Raw genomic sequence first — 20692 nt, forward strand, 5'->3', positions numbered from 1 at the left:
GGTATCCAATATTAATGCTTCATATTAAAAAATTAGGTGATGCAAACCGGTCCTGGAGTATGCAGATTAGTAGCATCTTAATCTGAGATGGGTGTTCGGTTTTTCTTTTTTTTCTGCAGGAAAAAACAGAAAACGACACCCTTGGAGGGGGGGGGAATCCTGTGTCCACTACTGCGAACCGAATATGCTCTAATAGAACAGGGCCGGAACTACTGGGGAGCAACTGCCCCGGGCGGCAAACATTAAGATGGAAATAAAAGATTACCATTATAAAATTATCGAAGTTTAAATGGGTGTGGAGGGCAAAATCCTAGTTACAGCCCTGTAATAGACCATTCTTATTTGTTCATCAGAAGTCAGTAGCGCACGCAGGATTTCCACTCAGCAGTAGCTAAAATTTTAATCAAATCGCTATTCAATTTAACTTTAATTATTAGTTAAATTGACTCTCAATTTTGAGCTGATTAATAAGTCTGCGAACCACTCAGCTAAGCTAAGGTATTTAGAATTGTAAAGATGCTTTTTCTCTCAATTAACTATATCTGTGCTTTTGATGCATTCGATTAGCGAAAGAATGGTAATCCACATTTGCAATCTTAAAATTCTAAATACCGCAGTATAGCTTGGTGGCTTTGTAAATTTTTGATATGTCTCGCAGTGTATGGAAGAAAAACAATAGGGATGTACCAAAGCCTCCCAGAAATACTATCTTAGTACGTACCGGGTTTGTGGAGGGTACGAAGAATTCCTTCCAAAGAAATCACGGGTTACTATAACCTTAAAAAAGCATTTTAAGTTAGCATTTCTTAATTAAGAGCATTATGAGTCCCCGGATCAAGTGATTTTTCTGATGCCCTACCTAGCAAATTCTCGAAAAGTTCAAAAACTACTCATTTTTCTGAGTCCTGGGTAGGCCCATGTGTTACAACGGCAATGCATACCCCCACAAGGGTGGAGGCTGACAGGGGCCCGGAACGATTATCTTTTTTTTTTCACGCTATAAATTCACTATAATGTAGCCCACGAAGGATCCTAGTCAAGGTGGCCCTGTTCCAAGAGGTTCACGGAACCTTTGCCCCCGATATTTCGCCTCCGACATTTCGTCCCCAGTACATTTGGCCCCCGGAAATTTCGCCCCTGACATCTCACCCCGGTACATTTAACCCCCGGAAATTTCGCCCCGGACATTTCACACCGGGAATTTCGCCCTGACCTTTCGCCTGCCCTGACCATATCAGTGAGTAATCAAGTAAATCGGAAATTTATCTCTGATATTTCGCCAGCCCTTATCGTACGCGTGACTCTATGAGTGAACATATGAATGATGGTACAAGTGACCAAGTGAGTGATCAAGTGAGTTGGACATTTACTCGTGACATTTTGCTTCCCCTGATCGCATGAGTGACCAAGTGAATGAATACATAAGTGATCGAGTGAATTGAAAATTTATCCCCGGACATTTCACCTGCCCTGACCATATGAGTGACCCAGTGAGTAATCAAGTGAATCGGAAATTGCCCCCTGTCATTTTGCCTACCTTGACCGTACGCGTGACCGTATGAGTGAATATATGAATGATGGTGTGAGTGACCACACCGGTGAGAGTCGTAAATTTGGGAAAAATATTTTATGCTTAAACTGAAAATTCTAAATTCTTAGAATCCATTAAAGTGTGAGTCACTTGGTCATTCAGTGCTACGTAACCACCTATAAAAAGGGAGGGGATGAGGAGGATCATCTTTGCAGACACTCCACCCTCGCACTTTGCCAGTCAATCACTCAGTCGCTCACTGGGTCAATCATACGGTCATTCACTTTATCAATCTTTCGGTCACTCATGCAGTCATTCCTTTTATCAATCTTTCGGTCACTCACTTGGTCACACATTCACTTATGCGTTCCATCACTCAGTAACTCCCTTGGTCACTCACACGGTCAGTCCCTTGATCACTCACTTGAACACTCGCACCGTCACTCACCTGGTCACATATACAGTCACTCATGCAGTTAACCACTCGGTCACTCATACGGTTAATCACTCAGTCTCTCCCTTGATCACTCATATGCTCAATCACTCAGTCACTCGCAAATTTATTCAAGCATTCACTCTGTCTTTCATTCCGTCAGCCACTCGGTCACTCATACGGTTAATCACTCAGTCTCTCCCTTGATCACTCATATGCTCAATCACTCAGTCACTCGCAAATTTATTCAAGCATTCACTCTGTCTTTCATTCCGTCAGCCACTCGGTCACTCATACGCTCAATCATTCACTAGGAAACTTACACCAGTATTTAATTAGCCACTCACTTGGTCACTCATTCGGTCAGTCACTTATTCACTCAAACGTTCCATCGCTCAATTCCTCCCTTTGTCACTGACATGGTCAATCCCATGATCACTCATACAGTTAATCACTTGGTCGCTCATGCGGTCATTCATTTGCTCACTCATACGGCCATTCACTCATAAAGTCAATTGCACACTAGTTGATACGGTTACTCACGTGGTGAGTCATTCTGCCACTCGCTCAGTCATTTGTGCGGTCACTAACGCACTCCTACAGTTCATTTCACACTCACTTGGTCACTCATACGGTCACTCGATCACTCATACGTTCAGGGCAGGTGAAATGTCAGGTGTGAAATTTCCGGGGGCCAAATGTAAAGGGGACGAGATGTCGGGGGCGAAAGTTCCGGATCCCGTTCCAAGATGTGAGGGCACACGGCCGTGCTTTGATTCCCAAGGTGCTCTGTCAGAGGCGGATTTAACGGCGGGCTCACCGGGCTCGTGCCCGGAGCCTCGAAAAACCCAAACTTAACACTTTTTCTAATTTTAGGGGCCAAATATTTTCATAGGCGTACGCAGAATTTTCTCAAGGAGGGGGTTTACGTTTTTTTCTGCAAAATAACACTATAATCTCGGCTGGAGGCTATAAATCCCCCCTCCCCCAGTTTGCATACGCCAATGAATGCTTTCTTTTGCGCCCGGGGCCTCAACCGACTTTAATCCGCCACTGTGGTCTCTAGCATCGAGGAGAAATAAAGACATTTATTTCTCCTCTAAGGTTTCTAGAGACCTGCCAAAAATCCTTGGCTTCGGGTGGGGGGGGGGGTGCGGCTAAGAATGTGCCAGACCATGATAATTCTTTGAGTACCTACGGTAGTGGGTCTCAGGTTTTTTTTTCACCCACGTCACCTTTTAATCTAATCAACGTTTATCCACGGCTCCCCAGAGCAGTTTAACAAACAATGTCGGACCGTCTCATTTGACTCCTCCAAAAGCAGTCAACCAATCACGCCCGATGTAAAGCGCTGTCGTGAGGCGTATTGCGCTCTGTATGAAAACAGTCATGCTGCTTTTCTTATTGGTGAGTGCGAATCACGTTGCGCGCGGTCAGGAAACCTGCTCCTAGGAAAACCCGGTTTTAAATATTAGTAAGATTTCAATTTTTTCCCCCCTCTCTCGCACTATCGAAAAAACACATCGACGAAATCACGGTTACGAAAACTGCGTATGCAGGAATTTTTACGATGAATCCGTATTTCAAAATTTTCGCTGAGATACGATTAATTCTCTTTTTTTTGTGTATTAAAAAAACTAATTTTCATTTTAATTTCATCAACGTTGTCAAGTTTAATAATTATCGATTCCGATCGATATTTTTATATCATTTTTTAATGCTGAAACTCACGCCCACTTGCTCGCCACACCCCTTCCCCCTTTTTTTTCCTCTTGGCATCGCGATAACAATGTATAAATCCATGCAAAGATCAACAATGGAGTCGCGTAGGTGAGTCAACGTAATTTGCCGCATTCCTTCCCGCAATTCAACATTCGTGTGTTTATATTGTTGAAATTGATTCGAGCTTATTGTTTCGGATTAATTACGTGGCGGGATCGTATCTTTTTTTTTTTAAGAGAAAAGGGGGGTCTATTAAAACAAAGTGGTGGTCCCTCTTCCCATCATTACAGATGGCGCGATCTACTAGCAGATGGCGCTGACAGGTCCACTTTCCCCTGTTGACGCTAGAGTTCACTGAAAACGGCGTTTAAATGCCCGTCCGTGTTTATATACAATCATGCGACGAAGAAAATCATGCCGCCGCCGATTTATTTCGCTTCGAAAAACGAGAAGAACCACTTTCACGAATTCATTTCCCGCAATTTATTCGGGCTCGATGACGGAGAACTCGTCGCCCACCATTTACCAGTCCTTTCCTCGTACGAGTATCGATCGATTCACATCATTCGTTCCCAAGGGTGCCCCAAAAATAAATAAATTGTAATTCTCGGGTCCATAATTTTTAATTAAAATGATTTTTTTAAACCTGTTTAATAAACATGATGAGTGATTGATTCGCTCATCAATCTTTCATTTCTCTCATTGATGGTTCTTGGGAGGGGTGTGGGGGGGAAGGATTCGAGTCCAGACTGGCTAGAGCATGCATGCGACCCCAAACCTAATTTTGTAAAAACTGAACTAAGTCTCACTATAAGGGACCCCACAGCATAGTAAAAGATCACTTCACTTTAGGAACCCACAGCATTATCATAGATCACTTCAAGGACCCATGGTGCAGTTCCAGATCACTTGAGGAACCCGCAAGACATTTACAATTCATCAAAGTGCCTGTCAGTACTTGCTCACATCACTTTGGTGGCCCGCAGCACATTCTCAGATCCTTCAAGTGACCCGCAGAAAATTTACAGATCACGTAAGTGACCTACGGCACATTTTCAGAGCACTTAAGTGGCCGCAGCACATTTCTCGATCACTTATGGGACCCATGGCATATTCATAAATCACTTGAGGGACCAAAGGCGCAGTTCCAGATCATTTAAGGAACCCGCAGGACAGTTGCAAATCACCAAAGTGGCTAGCAGTGCTGTTTCACATCACTTTGGTGGCCTGCAACACATTCTCAGATCCCTCAAGTGATCTATGGCACAGTTCCAAAGCACTTAACTGGCCACATCACATTTCTAGATCCTTTATGGGATCCGCTGTATAGTCAAAGATAATTTTAGGAACCCACAGTGCAGTTCCAGATCACTTAAAGAGCCTGCAGGGCATTTACAAATCACCAAAGTAGTTGTCAGTGCTGTCTCACATCACTTTAGTGGCCTACAGTCAGGCCCGTCATTTGGTGGGTCACTTTTGAAAATACACTAAAAATGGTATACAAATATATATATATACATACATTGAGTACATGTGCTTTGTCTCCCCCCCCCCCAGAAAAAGTTGAAATGAGGGCCCTGCCCACAGTACATTCTCAGATCCCTGAAGTGATCCGCAGAAAATTTACAGACCACTTAAGTGGCTTACGGCATGCTTCCAGAGTGCTTAAGTAATTTGCAGTATGCTTGCAGATCACTTAAGTGACCCACAAAACATGTTTTAAACCATTGAAATGGTCCACATTCTCTTAAAGGTTGAGCACCCTTGGGCTAGAGGAAATGTGGAGCCACCTACCAGAGCCTCTCTTCAACATAAGGGTATCCCTGGCCAAAATTTGAAGGCTTAACCTTCGAGGGCTTACCCAACTGAGGACACAACTTATTTGGTTTAAAGAGGATATATATCCCATAAATTTAGGGACCCTTGGCAAATGTCCCACTTTTACACTCACAAATCGGGCCCAGGATATCACTGTTACTTATATATTACAATGTTTGAAGAAACTTAAAGTATTTCCTGAACGTAAGAGAACTTTGATCATTTTCACATCTTTACAATCAATATAGGCTACATCACACATGCTCATCCCATGGCCTGCAGATCAAATGGGCTCTTGCAATCATCTGATGTGGCCTGTAACCTGAAGCTTAATTTCTAAAATTAAACCAAGTGGCACATAAATGGATCAATTAAGTATCTTGCGGCACATTCCCAGACCACTTAAGTGACCAGCGGCATATTTACACATCACTTGAGTAATTTGCAGCACAGCTCCAGATCACTCAAGCTGCTCCAAGACATATTTTCTTTTAAGTGGTCCATGGCCCCAGTGGCGGCGGAGCTGGGGGAGTGCTGTGGGTGCTCAAGCACCCACGTTAATTTGTGACATGGATCTGAGCACCCCCAGAATCGATACAGAAATTACAAATTTCCGATATAAAACTAAAGACGAGCACCCACAGTTTCGAAACACTTCTGACACCCCCTGCATGGCCCATTTTCAGATCACTTAAGTTACTCATACCACAGTGCCAAATCACTTAAGCATCCGCAGCACAATTCCAGAGCACTTGAGTGGTTTGCGACACATTTATCAATCACAATTGTGCCATTTTTGGCTTGCTATCATCAGAAACATTTTTTCCTTTGAAACAATGTTAGGGAGGAGGGATTTCCCCTTGAGAATGGCGCATACGATTTCTCGCCTCAAAATCAGCAAGGGTGGGGAAAAGGTTGGCCACCACTGTTCTAATACACTGTAAATGACACTCTTCAAGTATTGAATTATTCTATTCATTTCTTTTCTCTACCTGTTTGTACAACACGTCCATAACATGTTTTTATATTATCATCACGACCATTTTTCTATCCACTGCTAGATGGTCTCCTCTAAATTTTTCCATTTTACTCTGTCTGATGCTTTTGCCACCCAGTTAACTCCAGCCACTTTTTGGATTTCGTTATTTCATCTTCTTTGGGGACGATTTCTCAGATGTTTAACACCATGGGGGTATCAATCCAGAATACTTGTGGTCCATCCTGTTTTCTTGCAATATATCCAGCCCATTTCTATTTTAAACATTTAATTCCTTCCACGATATCATATTTTTGTGTGGCTTCTTATCCATGTAATTTGTTTTCTGTCTCTCCTTGTGATGCCTAACATACATCTTTCCATTCTCCTTTGTGTTGTCTTTGTATCTTTCAGCTCCATTAGTCAGTGCTGGTACCATGCACTGGTTAAACACTTTTCTTTTCAGGCATATCACGTGGCATGTAGCTATATCAAATTTGATTGTTTGATGGAAATTTTTCAAATATATTGAAAATAACATTTTTCTTTACATTTGTTTTTTCTTTTTCTAGTGTTATTGTAATTGGTTCTCCCAATATGTTCTGAGTTTCGAGGATGAAAGTTAAATCATAAAAATGATAGGATTTCGACTGAATCATATTATGATGAATATGAAGAGAGTAATCATGAAATTTACGGATAGATTTAGCTGTAAGTAATGACTTGATTACCAATGTGTACTAAATGGTACTGAATGTTTTATCTGTTCACTTCTGAAAAGATGTGGGAGATTTATTTGTTTGTAACCCATGGGTTCCTAACCTATGGATCGGGACCCAAACCTGGTCTCTGAGATGGGTTTCACAGGCATCTCAACAATTTTGGTGGTCTGGGCTGTACCTCTTAACATTTTGATCAAATCCTAGATTTTATTTTTTTTTTTTTTTTTTAGGATTGGAAGTCTGCATTCAAAAATTCATAAAATTATTACCGAATGCATAGCAATGCTGACAAATATCTATACAAAACTATGAACATCCTAAACAAAAATCAATGAAGCTTCATAGTCAACACTAATTTAAAATTAATGGATGGCATAGTGTAAAAAATTCAAGAATTAATGAAAATTATTTCCGAAATTAATGGAAATCATTTCAGAATCAATGAAAAATGTTTACAAAATCAATGAAAAATGTTTACAAAATCAATGAAAAATGTTTACAAAATCAATGAAAAATGTTTACAAAATCAATGAAAAATGTTTACAAAATCAATGAAAAATGTTTACAAAATCAATGAAAAATGTTTACAAAATCAATGAAAAATGTTTACAAAATCAATGAAAAATGTTTACAAAATCAATGAAAAATGTTTACAAAATCAATGAAAAATGTTTACAAAATCAATGAAAAATGTTTACAAAATCAATGAAAAATGTTTACAAAATCAATGAAAAATGTTTACAAAATCAATGAAAAATGTTTACAAAATCAATGAAAAATGTTTACAAAATCAATAAAAATAATTTATAAAATCAATAAGGCCTAGGGACTTTCCTCACTATCCTGTATATAAGTACATGGCATAGATGATGTTTTAAAATTGGGAGAATTAGATTAAATGATGCTTCACTAACTTGACATTAATCGTTTAATTGACATATTTATCTATACTTTTGGAGTGCCAAGTTATCAAGGTTCAACTGCATTTCGGAAGAACTTTGTTAATATTTTGAGTGTAACACAGTCTGTGCAAGAAGGTGGTTTAGATTCAAGTTAACTAAGTAACAGTGATACCTCGATTTACAAGATTAATTTTCTTGTATAAAATAATAGAAATTGTACAGTAGATTCCATAGGGGTATGCAAAGTTTTTTGAAGTGGGGTAAGATTCATCATTTTTTTATCTTCTGAATGGGGGGGAAGGTTCAGTTTTTTACTGCAAGAAACACCAAGATCTGAACTGGTGGTTAAAGGGGGATAAAGAATTGCAGTAAAAAACTGACCAGTAAAAATTTTTTTTGAAGAATTTTTCACAAATTATATAGGGTAGAATTTTGAAATTCAATTAAGTAAAACAAACGAAAAAACCAAAACAAAATACATTCAATTGGGAATTAAATAATTTTGGTTTTTGATAAATGTACATACAGCAGTGTTCTGTTCAAATGTCCTTTTTTTTTACCAGTCTGAAGGGATAAGAAAGGTATATAAATTATAGAAAGCAACACTTGCAAAATGTTTTCGTAATAAAATTAGTGTATTTCCCTGTGTGCTTCTTTTGTTACCTAGATGAAAAATGGTCCCATGACCCTATCATGTGAGCGCACACACTGCAGATTGATTTTGGATTGTTTCTCTCCACTTGAAAAACCACTAGGATTTTCTAAGCCCAAATTCAGCAATTATACTAATTGATCCAGTTTAACATATGGAATCCGAGACACTGACATGCCCAAAGCAGAAATCTGCTACGTATATTGCAGAACAATCAGTGCTACTGCAGAACAATCTAGAATAATTATAAGAAAAGTATATAAAATACTATTATGGGAATTTCACACCACAGAACATTTCCAAAGGCTCAATCTCTTTTGTAGAAAGGGGTTCGGTGCGACGTATTGTTTTATTCATTAATTATTGGGAGAATCAAATGGCCTCAGTCCCCCAGGTTCAGATGCCTAAGCATGGAATGTTGCCTCATTTGAAAATGTTATCTTGGAGAGGAATTCAAGTTCACTGTGGACAAGAGCTAACACCTTACAGAACAATTTCCACCACCTTCTATGGTGACACTAATTTTTTCTTTGTTTGCTCGTAACAATGGTGGCGTATGTAAAGATGCTTTCAAAAAATTTGCCATCTAACTCCAGGATTTTGAGCAGCAAAATTTTCTAATTATTGTCACCCTCCAGGACATTACTGATTTTTAATCACTTTGAAATCGGGTACGTTTGATTCGGACACCCTGTATTAAATGGCTTTTCCGAATAGCCAATTATTCTATTAAGTGAAATCTACTGTATATTAATTTGTTTCCATGGTCTCTAAACATTGTCATGTAAAAATTATAATTGCAGTCAGTGTAGCCTCTCACTAGGTAGTAAATCGCCCATAGATGGTGATAGACCTGAGTTGTGCTCAGTTTGAAAGAAAGAAAAATCAGTGTAGCCTATTGTATGCGAGAAGATAATATTTATTTTGTCTATTGTTATTCCATTGTGATCCCAGAATTCTTTTACAGAATGTAATCATGGATGAAAGTGCCAAAGAAAGTACTTCTGTAGCAACTGCATCCACAGATATCCAGAACTACTTGAATACTTTCAATAAAGAGATCGAAGATGGAGGATCAACTCAGAATGATCCAGCCAAGCAAGACGATTGTTTTGTCATCGCTGGTCTACCAAATGATCCAACAAAGCTCCAATATTTCACTGAAAGTGATGGAATTTTCTCAGGAACAGCATTCTTTGCTGGTCCTGATGGCACTTTGTATTCTGCATCCACTGGGCAGGGAGATCTCGGGGGTGCGCAAATAGCTTTCCTTGCACCCGGAACTGGAGGTTTTCCTGATGGCAGTGGTGGCATGCAGCAGATATTGTTGGCTGTTGGTGACACTGGAAGTTTGGCATCCATCGATCCCAAAAATTTATCCTTCACAGTTCCTGTACAAATTTCTAGTCAAGTGAGCTTATTGCATTGTTACAAAAGAAATTCATGACCACTTTTTTCTGTCTCATGTTTGTACATTTTACCTTTTATACGTAATTTTTTATAGTGTAATATAGGCCTATAATGTAATATTTCTATAGATCTGTATAGCCACTAAGTTTTACAACTAGTCAACTATTCTACAATGAGAGACATGGATACACCCGTCCTTTGGGAACACTTTCATATCACTAGGAAGCCCTGTTTACATAAGAAATGGAAAAAGCGGGTTTAAAACCTGTGCTTCAAGAATGTTCACCAATAACTATTCTCCATTCCTTTCCTTATGAAGGAAAAAGTCATCAAGCAGGTGCAAGAACTCCCAATGCTACCACAATATTGCACATGTAAACGGGACTTGAGATGTGAAGTGAGGTGTGTCTGGTCCTTCATTGTGCAATCAGAGACCAAAATACCAAACAATACTCTGATCTATAAGTATATTTTGATTGTTTAATCCTATAATCCAGAGATTTTGAGCTATAAAGACCAAGAAGGCATTGTATTGTTCTCACCAAATCTGAATAGGGTGGAATAGCAATCCTTATATAAACCACAGCTACAAATTTTGAAGCATGGTTACCTTAAAACTCTACTCCAGCTGGTTCTACGTGGTAAGTAGAGTTGCTGGAAATGGCTATCTCAGTTGTTTAGTATCTATATACCAATGAGTGTCTATCAGTCATCTCATAAAAACTTTAGTTGAAAATCATAATCTTGTGCTTGGTTTGGTCCCAACACTTCTAATTTGATTGAACAATCAACTGGATCCGTACATTTTTCTGCCAGGAAATTGAAATTCTGGCCATAGGAACGGAATCATATTCTTATCACTTTTTTCTGCTCTTAGGAGCCACTATGAGAATTAATGCTTTTAGAAGGACAAATCATCCTTTAGAACAGTGTTTTCAATGTGTCCATGGACCCCGTGGGTCCATTAGTACTTTGTAAGGGATCCATTTGGATCATTTTTATTTACTACCATCGCATGAATGAAAAACTTTTGTGATTATGCAAATGATGGGCATCTGTTTCTCAGCCTTTTGCCTGTTGTGGTGTTGTATTTGTATTTAAAAAAACACTTTTTCAATTTTATAGGCGAGTAACTTCGAAATTGACTTTCTGATGCTACAGTGGGGGAGGGCACACAGAGCGTTGACTATAAGGGGTCTGCAACATCAAAAGGTTGGGGGACACTGATTTAGAAACATGTCAAATTCCTTCACCTTATTTGAACAAGGATTTTTCATCTTTATTTTGCTTACAATGAGTCGGCATGAAATCCATGCATATGGAGATGCATTGACATTGTTTTCTTTGGAAGAATATAATCACTTTGCAGTTTTTGTCCTTGTGTAAAGTGTTTATTGAAACTGTACTATATGTTATATAATTAATATTTTAATTTATATGAATCATCAGAATGTATAATTTTTTTTTAATATATATATATATATATATATATATACATACACACACACAAAAAAGAAGCCATTTTTCCAATGTGATTGTTAAGAACATGTTTGAAACTAAGTGTATATAGACTAATTTTAATCTGTTTTGTATTTTCACAGCTTCAAGGTTTGAAAACAAACTTGATACCCGAAGAAACAGAAAACAATCAAGATAATCTTGAGAATGAACCAGCAGCAAAAAAGATCAAGATTGATACTGAAGAGGTCAGTTATTGAAATCAATTTGGTTTTTCTATGTATGCAGTGTTGTAAATGCCATATTTTTCCATGAGTAAATCATGTCCCGCTATTACAGAAAAAAATAATTTTGGCCATGGGGTTCATGTCTGTTCCAGGTGTTGAAACTGTGAAGAGTATTTTACTATATATTAAGCAAATTAAATATAACATTGATAGGAATCAATTAATAGAGGAAAATCCCTAATGGTTGAGGAAAATATTTGCTCAAATTAAAAACCTATAAAATAATAATCAGAATTCCATTCAGTTACAGAAAGCTGCTGATGATTCATCCAGTGTACCACCAGTAGAGGATATAAAGCCACAAACAATCATGTTGGTGCAACCACAAGGGCAGCAGCAAGGTCAAGATGCAATGAATCAACTGGTGCCAATCACAACTTCTGGTCAAGCACTCATTGCCGGTCTTGGCGGTGAACTTCAAGTGACTGATCCACAAACTTTCCAGTTGGTAGCCAACCTTACAGAACAAGCAGTCAATGCTAAGAATGATGTACGTATGCAGTACTTTACTCTGGTTTTGTTTTTTGTTCTCTCTGAGAATAATGATAATTATGCAGACACAAGAGCTCTGCACTAATCAAAGCTAGTATGTTCATAATTATTTAATCAGTGTTTTCCATTCACATTTGTCCTTTGAAGACGTAACTAAGCTGCTACTGCTATGCTATACAGTAAAACCTTGATAGCTTGATATTTATTATTTTCATGGTTTTCTCTCATAATACTAAATTCAATGGGTGGAAACCTCTCTAACTCAACACGAAAGGGCTAAACCTCACTTAAGTCTATTACGACTATCACAACTAGTTTTTTGAAATTGTTCGGGTGTTGGTCAGTTAATCAATTTTCATGACATTATTCATGATGGCGTATATTTCAAAACTTTTTGTTTCAAATGTTTCCGCTGCATTTCTTTGTTGGTCAAAGACTTCCTCCCACTGTAGGATAGGGTGACTTCCCACTGTTTGGAATCAAAATACTCGACCTGGGGACTACAAATTCACAGATAGGTGGGAATGATATTTTCAATTTTTGAGTGAGTGATGGTTGAGTATAAGCAAAATAGAAATTTTCAATTTAAAAAAATAAAAGCTTTTCTTACTGTTAAAAATTGCACTATTCATTCACAAATAAAATATTTTGACACAATGTTTTTTTTTTCACTCTAATTCAAAATTGTTTGGAAACCTTTCATAGAAAATTTTCGGATAAATAGTTTTTGTTAATTTATAGATGATGGAATAGAATTTTGAACTATGTATGTTACTGCCAAAGCCTGAAGTTGACCAACCCAGCTGACCCGGCCAATGTCCGAAATTCTTGCTTTTATATGTCAATTCCTACACATCCCTATGATTCGGGTCATTGCCGCATTGGCATATTTTTTGTGTGATAATTATAGCCATTTATAATTAGCTGTAGCTAATATAACCATTATGGTTTGCTTTGGCTACCCTAATGAACAAATGAATCTGAATATGTCTTACTGTTCCATATATAGGGATGTATAAGGAATGACCTATGGGGCGCTGGCCAAAGGCCCAAATTTTGGACATGGCCCATATCAGCTGGGCCAGCCAGTTTGCAAAGTGGCCAACTTTAGACTTTGGCAGTAAAATATATAGGTACATGTTCATACTTTTACGTATGATACTTAAAATTATGAGAGAGAGAGAGAGAAAGGGCGAAATCAAATAAGACCTCACTAACTTGACATCCGACTGGTTAACAATACTTTTCGAGAGTCAGATTATTGAGGTTCCAATGTATTGCATACATGCATCTCATACACATTCCTCTGTAGAATTTCTAACGAATTGATACATGGCGGAATGCATGTTCTGAGTGTATGAGTGACCCTAATGTTTGATGGCCCTATTTATCTGCATCATGTTGAAGGTCTGCCTGTCTTCACAGAGAGACTTTTTCAAATGGAAGACCGGCATGCATTTGTGCCTAGAAGTTGGGAAACTTCTATCTCTAAGTCCCAGACATTCTCCAGTCTCATGTGGTCTGCAAGAGTATCCTGGATGGAATATTGCCCACACATAGGTGCAGGAATCTGGAGGCTTAGGTTATAAGAATCTCCCCCCCCCCCCATTAATTTTATGAGGAGGGGCTGAGCTCCTCCCCCCAAAATTGTTCATAAATTTATATTGTACAGTGAAATACGCTCCTTCACCTCCTGCGTAGTGCATCAGTCCTGTATTTACGGGATGGCTAGCAACTTTAAGCTTTTTGAATGCTTTCTTCATGTCTGCACCTTTAGGCCTGCTAGCAGGAAAGTTTTGGCACTCATCGTATAGTGAGTCAAAAGTTGATGACCTGCAGGTCCTGCAGGTGTAAGTATGAATGCTTAAAATTTTTTACAATTCTAAGATCTAGGCCAGTGATTCCCAACATGGGCAATGGAAAGTTCCAGGGGGGGGGGGCGGTAGTAACTATGGGTATAACATGGGATCCTATGGGTCAGATTGCGTTGGGGGCGATGGGTGAAAAAAATTTCTGAAGGAAGCAATGAGAGACAAAAAAAGGTTGGGAAACTATGGTCTAGGCTATAAGCATGAATTGCTGAAAAAATTTACAATTCTACAATTATTGTTGATTGTTTAGCTATTGAATGTTTGTGTTATCTCCATCCTTTTATGCTTATTTAAAAAGTTATGAATGCACAAAATCTGTTTCACTTTAAGGTATTTTTTACTTTCTTCATTTAGGGTTTACCTAATACGGCTAGTCCATATCAGACTGTAACTCTGGTACCATCTGAAACTAATCCCGGTGAATTGAGCTATGTGCTTTTCATGTCTCCAACAAAAGAAGCCGCTGAAAAGCCAAATGGCCAAGGAATAGATGGTGATGATGACAATGATGAGAATGTAGATCTGTCAATCTATGATTTTCAAGAAGGCGACAAAACCAGCAAAGAGTTTGTTACAGTTCAAGATGAAGAAGGCGCAGTTCGAACTATACGTGTAAACCATAAGAAGAGCCAAGTGGTGACTCAGCAGCAACACATGTGCAATTATTGTAACTACACCAGTTCTAAGCGGTATTTGCTGTCTCGGCACATGAAATCCCATTCGGATGAACGCCCTCATAAGTGTAGTGTATGTGAGCGTGGTTTCAAAACTCTGGCTTCACTTCAAAATCATGTAAATACCCACACCGGAACAAGACCTCATGCCTGTAAAGATTGCAATTCATGTTTCACAACATCCGGTGAATTGGTGAGGCATGTGCGATATAAGCATACACACGAGAAGCCTCACCACTGTACTGAGTGTGGTTATGCGAGTGTTGAGCTCAGCAAACTCAAGAGACACATGCGTTGTCATACGGGTGAGAGGCCATACCAGTGTCCTCATTGCACATATGCTAGTCCTGACACTTATAAACTGAAACGTCACCTTAGGATTCACACCGGTGAGAAGCCATATGGTTGTGATATATGCTGTGCCCGTTTCACTCAGTCGAATAGCTTAAAAGCCCACAAACTCATACATTCTGGAAACAAGCCAACTTTTCAGTGTGAATTTTGTCCTGCAACTTGTGGTCGTAAAACAGATCTGAGAATTCATATTCAGAAGCTTCATTCTTGTGATAAGCTTCATAAGTGTAAACGATGTGGGAAAGTTTTCAATGATAGATACAATTTCAAGGTGAGATATTCGATATCATTTGAATCATGAAACCAACTCGTTTACTCATTCAATGAACTTATAATGGTTAAAATTCAGTTTTCCAATGAAAAATTTTCAGTTGCAAAAACCTGCAGCAAAATTCAATCTATATTTCAAAATCATCATTGTATGTATTTCACGCTTATAAGTATTGAAATATTGCAGACGTACATAAAGAATTGTTAACTTTCTTACCAAATTGTTGTTTAAATCGATTCTGAAATTTGTTCCACAGTTTTTTTTTTATATTTTTTCAACCCGAAGTCCCATTATAAATAATCTTGTCCTCTCAACTCATGCATATGGAGTTCTTTATTCCTTCGGTAACTGAGTTTGAGGCCATTATCTTCATAGTACCATTGAAAAAAATGTGCCATTTTGATCTTATGTTAGTTCTGTGAAAAGAGAAGCTAATTTGGTTCCAGTAAGCATGGTTCCAACATTATGCAGCTGGGTCTTTAGGCCAGCATCTTTGGTGAGGACCCCAGGCTAGATTTTTAACGATCCCCCTTCTATAGTGACTTTATAGTGTGAAAACAAAAAGTGACAAGAATCGTCCCACACTCCAGGGCTGAATCCCTGTTAGCCCCACCCTTGTGGAAGAGAGGTTAGGGGCATGCTAGTAAGTCTAATACACATTTTTGCTTAATTTTTAAATAGTCTTAAAATTGTTTCAGGACCAATAATGGGTTCTTATGAAAACAGAATTTGGCAATTTTGGCCTCTATAACTGTTTCAGGCAAATTTTAGAAGACAATTATGAAGTAATTTTGTGGGAACGTTGACATGGACTCGGAGTGATAGGTAGATAAGGTTAGGGTTGCTATGCACATTTTCTGTGATTGTTTCCACCCCCCCCCCCCACTTCCCAATTGAAGCCCCACTGCATCTATATCCACTTATACTCATGGGTGCAAGGTGACAGGCAGGCCCAGATCTGGAAAAGAGGACAATCTGCGCCAATCGCCCCCCACCCCCAAGAGCAGGATAATATGGGAAGAATGGGTTTGTCCTGTAATATGTATATATATTTTATATACCGTATATACTCATGTATAAGCAGAGTTTTTTTGTGTGGAAAAATTAGTTCCTCAAATTGGGGGGTCAGCTTATACTCGGGTCAGTTTTTGATGAGAAAATATCGGCCCCTGCAATCAGTAGTCATTTTTGTAGCAGTGTTTCGAGAAACAGGCATTATTGGTATGGGATATGTTCCAACCCCACAGAATTGATAATGTCAAAGCCGATGCAAAGAAATCGAAAACATCATTTATCCCCTTTGAAAGTGACAATGGCGATGAGACAGCCCAGATGAAGATAAAAACGAAGATGCCGCACCCCTATGATGATCTGATGGATTACGATGAGCTTGGAGACTCAGAAGAAATGAATTAAAAAGATTGAATCATTTTCCATTGTAAATTTCCGCAAGCTATTTATTTTGCATGAAAATATAAGAATTTTTTTTTTCTCTAAAATGCTCAAATTTTTTCGGGTCGGCTTATACACGGATTTTCAATTTATTGCGGTTTTGGTGGTCCTCAAGTGGGGGTGTCGGCTTATACACGAGCATATACAGTATATCATAGCAGAGATGATATATATATACAGTCAAATCCTGTTATAAATGAACCAAAAGATCGGGAAATCACTTCATTATAATCAAATTTTGTTATAAAGGAATTCTAGGTTTTTGCATTGTTCCTATGTAAACTTATCTGAGGGATTAGAAAATTCTTCATTAAAACGAGATTTTCACTATATCGGTATTCATTAAAACGGGATGCGACTGTATATATAGCGTCTGCTGTGACCTTTTTTGTACAATAAGTTCCCTCCCTCACACACCACTCTGGATTCTTGACAAAATCAGTGAAGGGACAGATGAACGTACTCTAGTTTGAACAATGTTTTTTGGTGCCTTTCTGAATTTAAAAAAAAAAACATTTCCTGTACCTTTATAAGACAAAGAACCTGAATATGTTCTTGAGTCCAGGTTCTAACATAATAAGATTAAGGTTACGTATATGATTCTAATGTATATTTTATGCGGCTGGGTAATGCCCTTATCGAAAAGTGCTCATTATTTTGAACCCCTGAAATGGTACTTTTTTCTTCTAATATGTAATGATTTCAATTTTCTTGCTTGATATAAGTGATATATAGCTTAAGACTCAATTTTTTATGTTGAATAAAATATTATATTTTTTAATACTTTTCATTTCCCTTGTAGCTGCATACAAAGTCTCACGAAGGTGAAAAGTGTTTCAAGTGCGACTTGTGCTCATATGCATCTGTAACACTGAGACATCTGGAGACTCATATGCTCATCCATACTGATGAGAAGCCTCACCAGTGTGAACAGTGCAACCTGAGTTTTCGCCAAAAGCAGCTGTTGAAACGACACATCAATCTTTACCATAATCCTGATTATGTCCCTCCAGAACCCAAGGAGAAAAACCTCGTCTGTTCAGAATGTGATAAAGCATTCCGTCACAAGGTATTTCTTTAATGGTGTAGATTTTGCATTAAGTTAAACAATTGTAATATGCTGATCTTTCTAAAATTTAAATAATAAATTGAAATATTTTGATTACTCAGAAAAGTCTGCATTTGATTGGGGTATCACTTGGTTATTGGGGTATCATTTGGTTCACTTTATAAAAGGTGTTGTGTCTCATCTACAAAAAGAAAATATACATTTGGGATGGGTTCAGGGGCAGCTCAAACTCACCTGCCACCTTGATGCAAAGTACAATCTGCCACTCAGGTGCACCTTAGCTTAAGCCATCACATTGGGTAGGTCTAACTCACCATTTATATAGCATTCAGTGATTCTGCGTAATTTCCAGATTCATCACTTTTATCGTAACACAGTATATGTAGTGAAATCTATATAATGAGCAGAGAAAATTATCATTGTTGATGGGATCTAATTTAATCTACATTGTCATTATAAGAAATCTCCCATATCAAAGAAAGATATCATTATATAAAAGATTGTAGCTTTTATGGATGTTTTGCTCTGCTTTATTTATTTTTATCTCTCTAGGGCAATTTGATTCGGCATTTTGCTATTCATGATCCTGAAGCCACCCCTGCTGAGCGAGAGGAAGCGATGAGGATTGGTGAACCAAAAGAACCTGGTGAAGTCAGAGATGGAGAGGAAGAAGATGAAGATACATCTGACTATAATGTTGTTGAATATGCTGATGGAAACAACAAACAAGTAATTCATCTCTTATTTTTATTATTTCATATTTCCTTTGAAATTTAATGGCATCTATATTTTTATTACTTTTTTTATAGAAAATTTTCACTTCTATGCTAGGAATTTTTTTCCTTTCAATTATATGTGGTCGAGTGGGACTGAAAAATAATTACTCTTAATCAGTTTTTAGGGGTAAAAATTTGTTTCGCGGAACAAATAATATGTATGTCACTGTCCAGGTCTGTGAAGCAGCTTCACAAAGTGACCAACTACTTGCTGGCCACTTTTAGAGGAATCTAGACTTTGTATGTGGATCATATTATATATATATGTTACTGCCAAAGCCCAAAATAGGCCAATTTGTGAATTGGCCAATTTCATTAAATATTGATCTGGCCAGTTTGCAAAGTGGGCAGTGATACCTGGCCAAAGTCCGATAATGAATATGATTTGGGATCATCATAAAGTTGAAGTATTATTTTATGATAATTATTAATTTATCACACTATGTATGGCAACCCATCATACCATAGTCATGATGCAGTAATCACATTTTTTTGAAAAAAAATTGGCAGAAAAAGCTGTGTTTATGTAATTATTTTTATAGTTTTCCTCTAAAATTTCACTTTTTTTCTCTTTCATCACATGGAGCTAATCCAATACAGCTGCTATATGTAGGCATGTATCACATGTTGGCGATTAAAAAAAATTGATTTGGTCCCGTAGATGCCGTCTTACATCAGCACATTGAGTTTTTTCCAGGGATCTCTAGCCATTTTGTGAAGATTCACCATTCTTCCGAATCATTTCTGCAATTTGGACTTTGGCAAAACTCTTGACCAATTCGGGACAGGGCCATCCACTTCATGATCTGGCCACACTTCAGGCTTTAGCAGTAGCCTATATAATGAAATCATGTTCATTTGTCTGAAGCACATTTGTGTTCAAACCGCAAATGATTTTTTTCCTAACACCATATATCAGGAGTTTGTCTGAGGTTCTTCTTCACTAAGAGTAAACTTCCCACCAAGACACATAATCATTTGTAATTTATTTTATTCCAAACAGACATGCACAAAAACGCAATATGACAAAATGCACTGAGGGAACAAAACATGGCTGATGCTATCTTCCCCTTCTCTGAATCTGCACACATATACACATCCCTTTCTTCTCAGTTTGAGGCTGCTACTATAGCATCATCTCTCTGTAATCATTAAAGTCTGGAAAAATCCTATATATGTAATTTTTCATTTTGAATATGTTAATCAACATTTACATTTTTTTTGAAATAACATTTTCAAAAAGTTTTCTGAATTTGATACTTCTTTTAAAAGGTTGTTGTATTTGAAGTCATTCAGTTGTCAGAAAATGCTGCTAATGGTGAAGTGCAGACCCTCATCACTGCAGATGGTAATGAAGCCAATGGTGAGAAGCAGGCATTCAAGATAACTCAAGTTCCGTTTGATGCAGAAAAAAATGAAGTCACATTCTGTGAATTATCTAATGCAGCCTGTTTACCAACAAGTTCAAGTGAGTAAATGCAATCTTTTTTTCAGAAAATTTATTGTAAATCTTTAATTTCTACTACACTGATCAGAAGTTTTCGGGAATGTTTTTTCTGTATGCACAGTAGATCTTGCTTATAACGTTTTTAAAAACCATCATAAATGGCATTGTACGCAGGAAAATGCTTTGAACTGGCAGTCTCTATGAATGAAAGAAGAGTTGGGGCAACAGAAATACACATATATATATATATATAAAGTCGTACTATGAGGGAAGACGTTCTAAGTGTGATTGTTGCAAGCGGGATCCACTGTATATGTTACAGGTAGTACCCAAACTTGAGGTATTAGCCAAATGACCAGAATTCAGACATTGGCC

At 37.9% G+C, this 20692-nt stretch overlaps 1 protein-coding gene across 3 annotated transcripts in view; it reads left to right on the top strand.

The window, feature by feature from the left end:
• The first annotated feature begins 3713 nt into the window (after positions 1-3713).
• Positions 3714-20692, top strand: part of LOC149074876 (uncharacterized) — a 28122-nt gene continuing 11143 nt past the window's right edge. Inside the window, exons 1-9 of one of the 3 annotated variants that reach the window (XM_089245808.1) lie at positions 3725-3794; positions 7053-7191; positions 9724-10167; positions 11768-11872; positions 12156-12401; positions 14629-15573; positions 17828-18094; positions 18647-18823; positions 20143-20338. In XM_089245808.1, coding sequence (XP_089101934.1) covers positions 9733-10167; positions 11768-11872; positions 12156-12401; positions 14629-15573; positions 17828-18094; positions 18647-18823; positions 20143-20338 — 2371 coding nt within the window. In that variant the 5' untranslated portion in view covers positions 3725-3794; positions 7053-7191; positions 9724-9732. Of the gene's footprint in view, positions 3795-7051; positions 7192-9723; positions 10168-11767; positions 11873-12155; positions 12402-14628; positions 15574-17827; positions 18095-18646; positions 18824-20142; positions 20339-20692 lie in introns of those variants that run through there. The other 2 variants (XM_089245809.1, XM_089245810.1) reach the window with 2 other exon arrangements.

The sequence above is a fragment of the Pholcus phalangioides genome, unplaced genomic scaffold (assembly GCF_987345545.1).
Source record: "Pholcus phalangioides strain wild (caught in Gottingen) unplaced genomic scaffold, Ppha-v1.0 ptg000016l_1, whole genome shotgun sequence".
NCBI lineage: Eukaryota > Metazoa > Arthropoda > Arachnida > Araneae > Pholcidae > Pholcus > Pholcus phalangioides.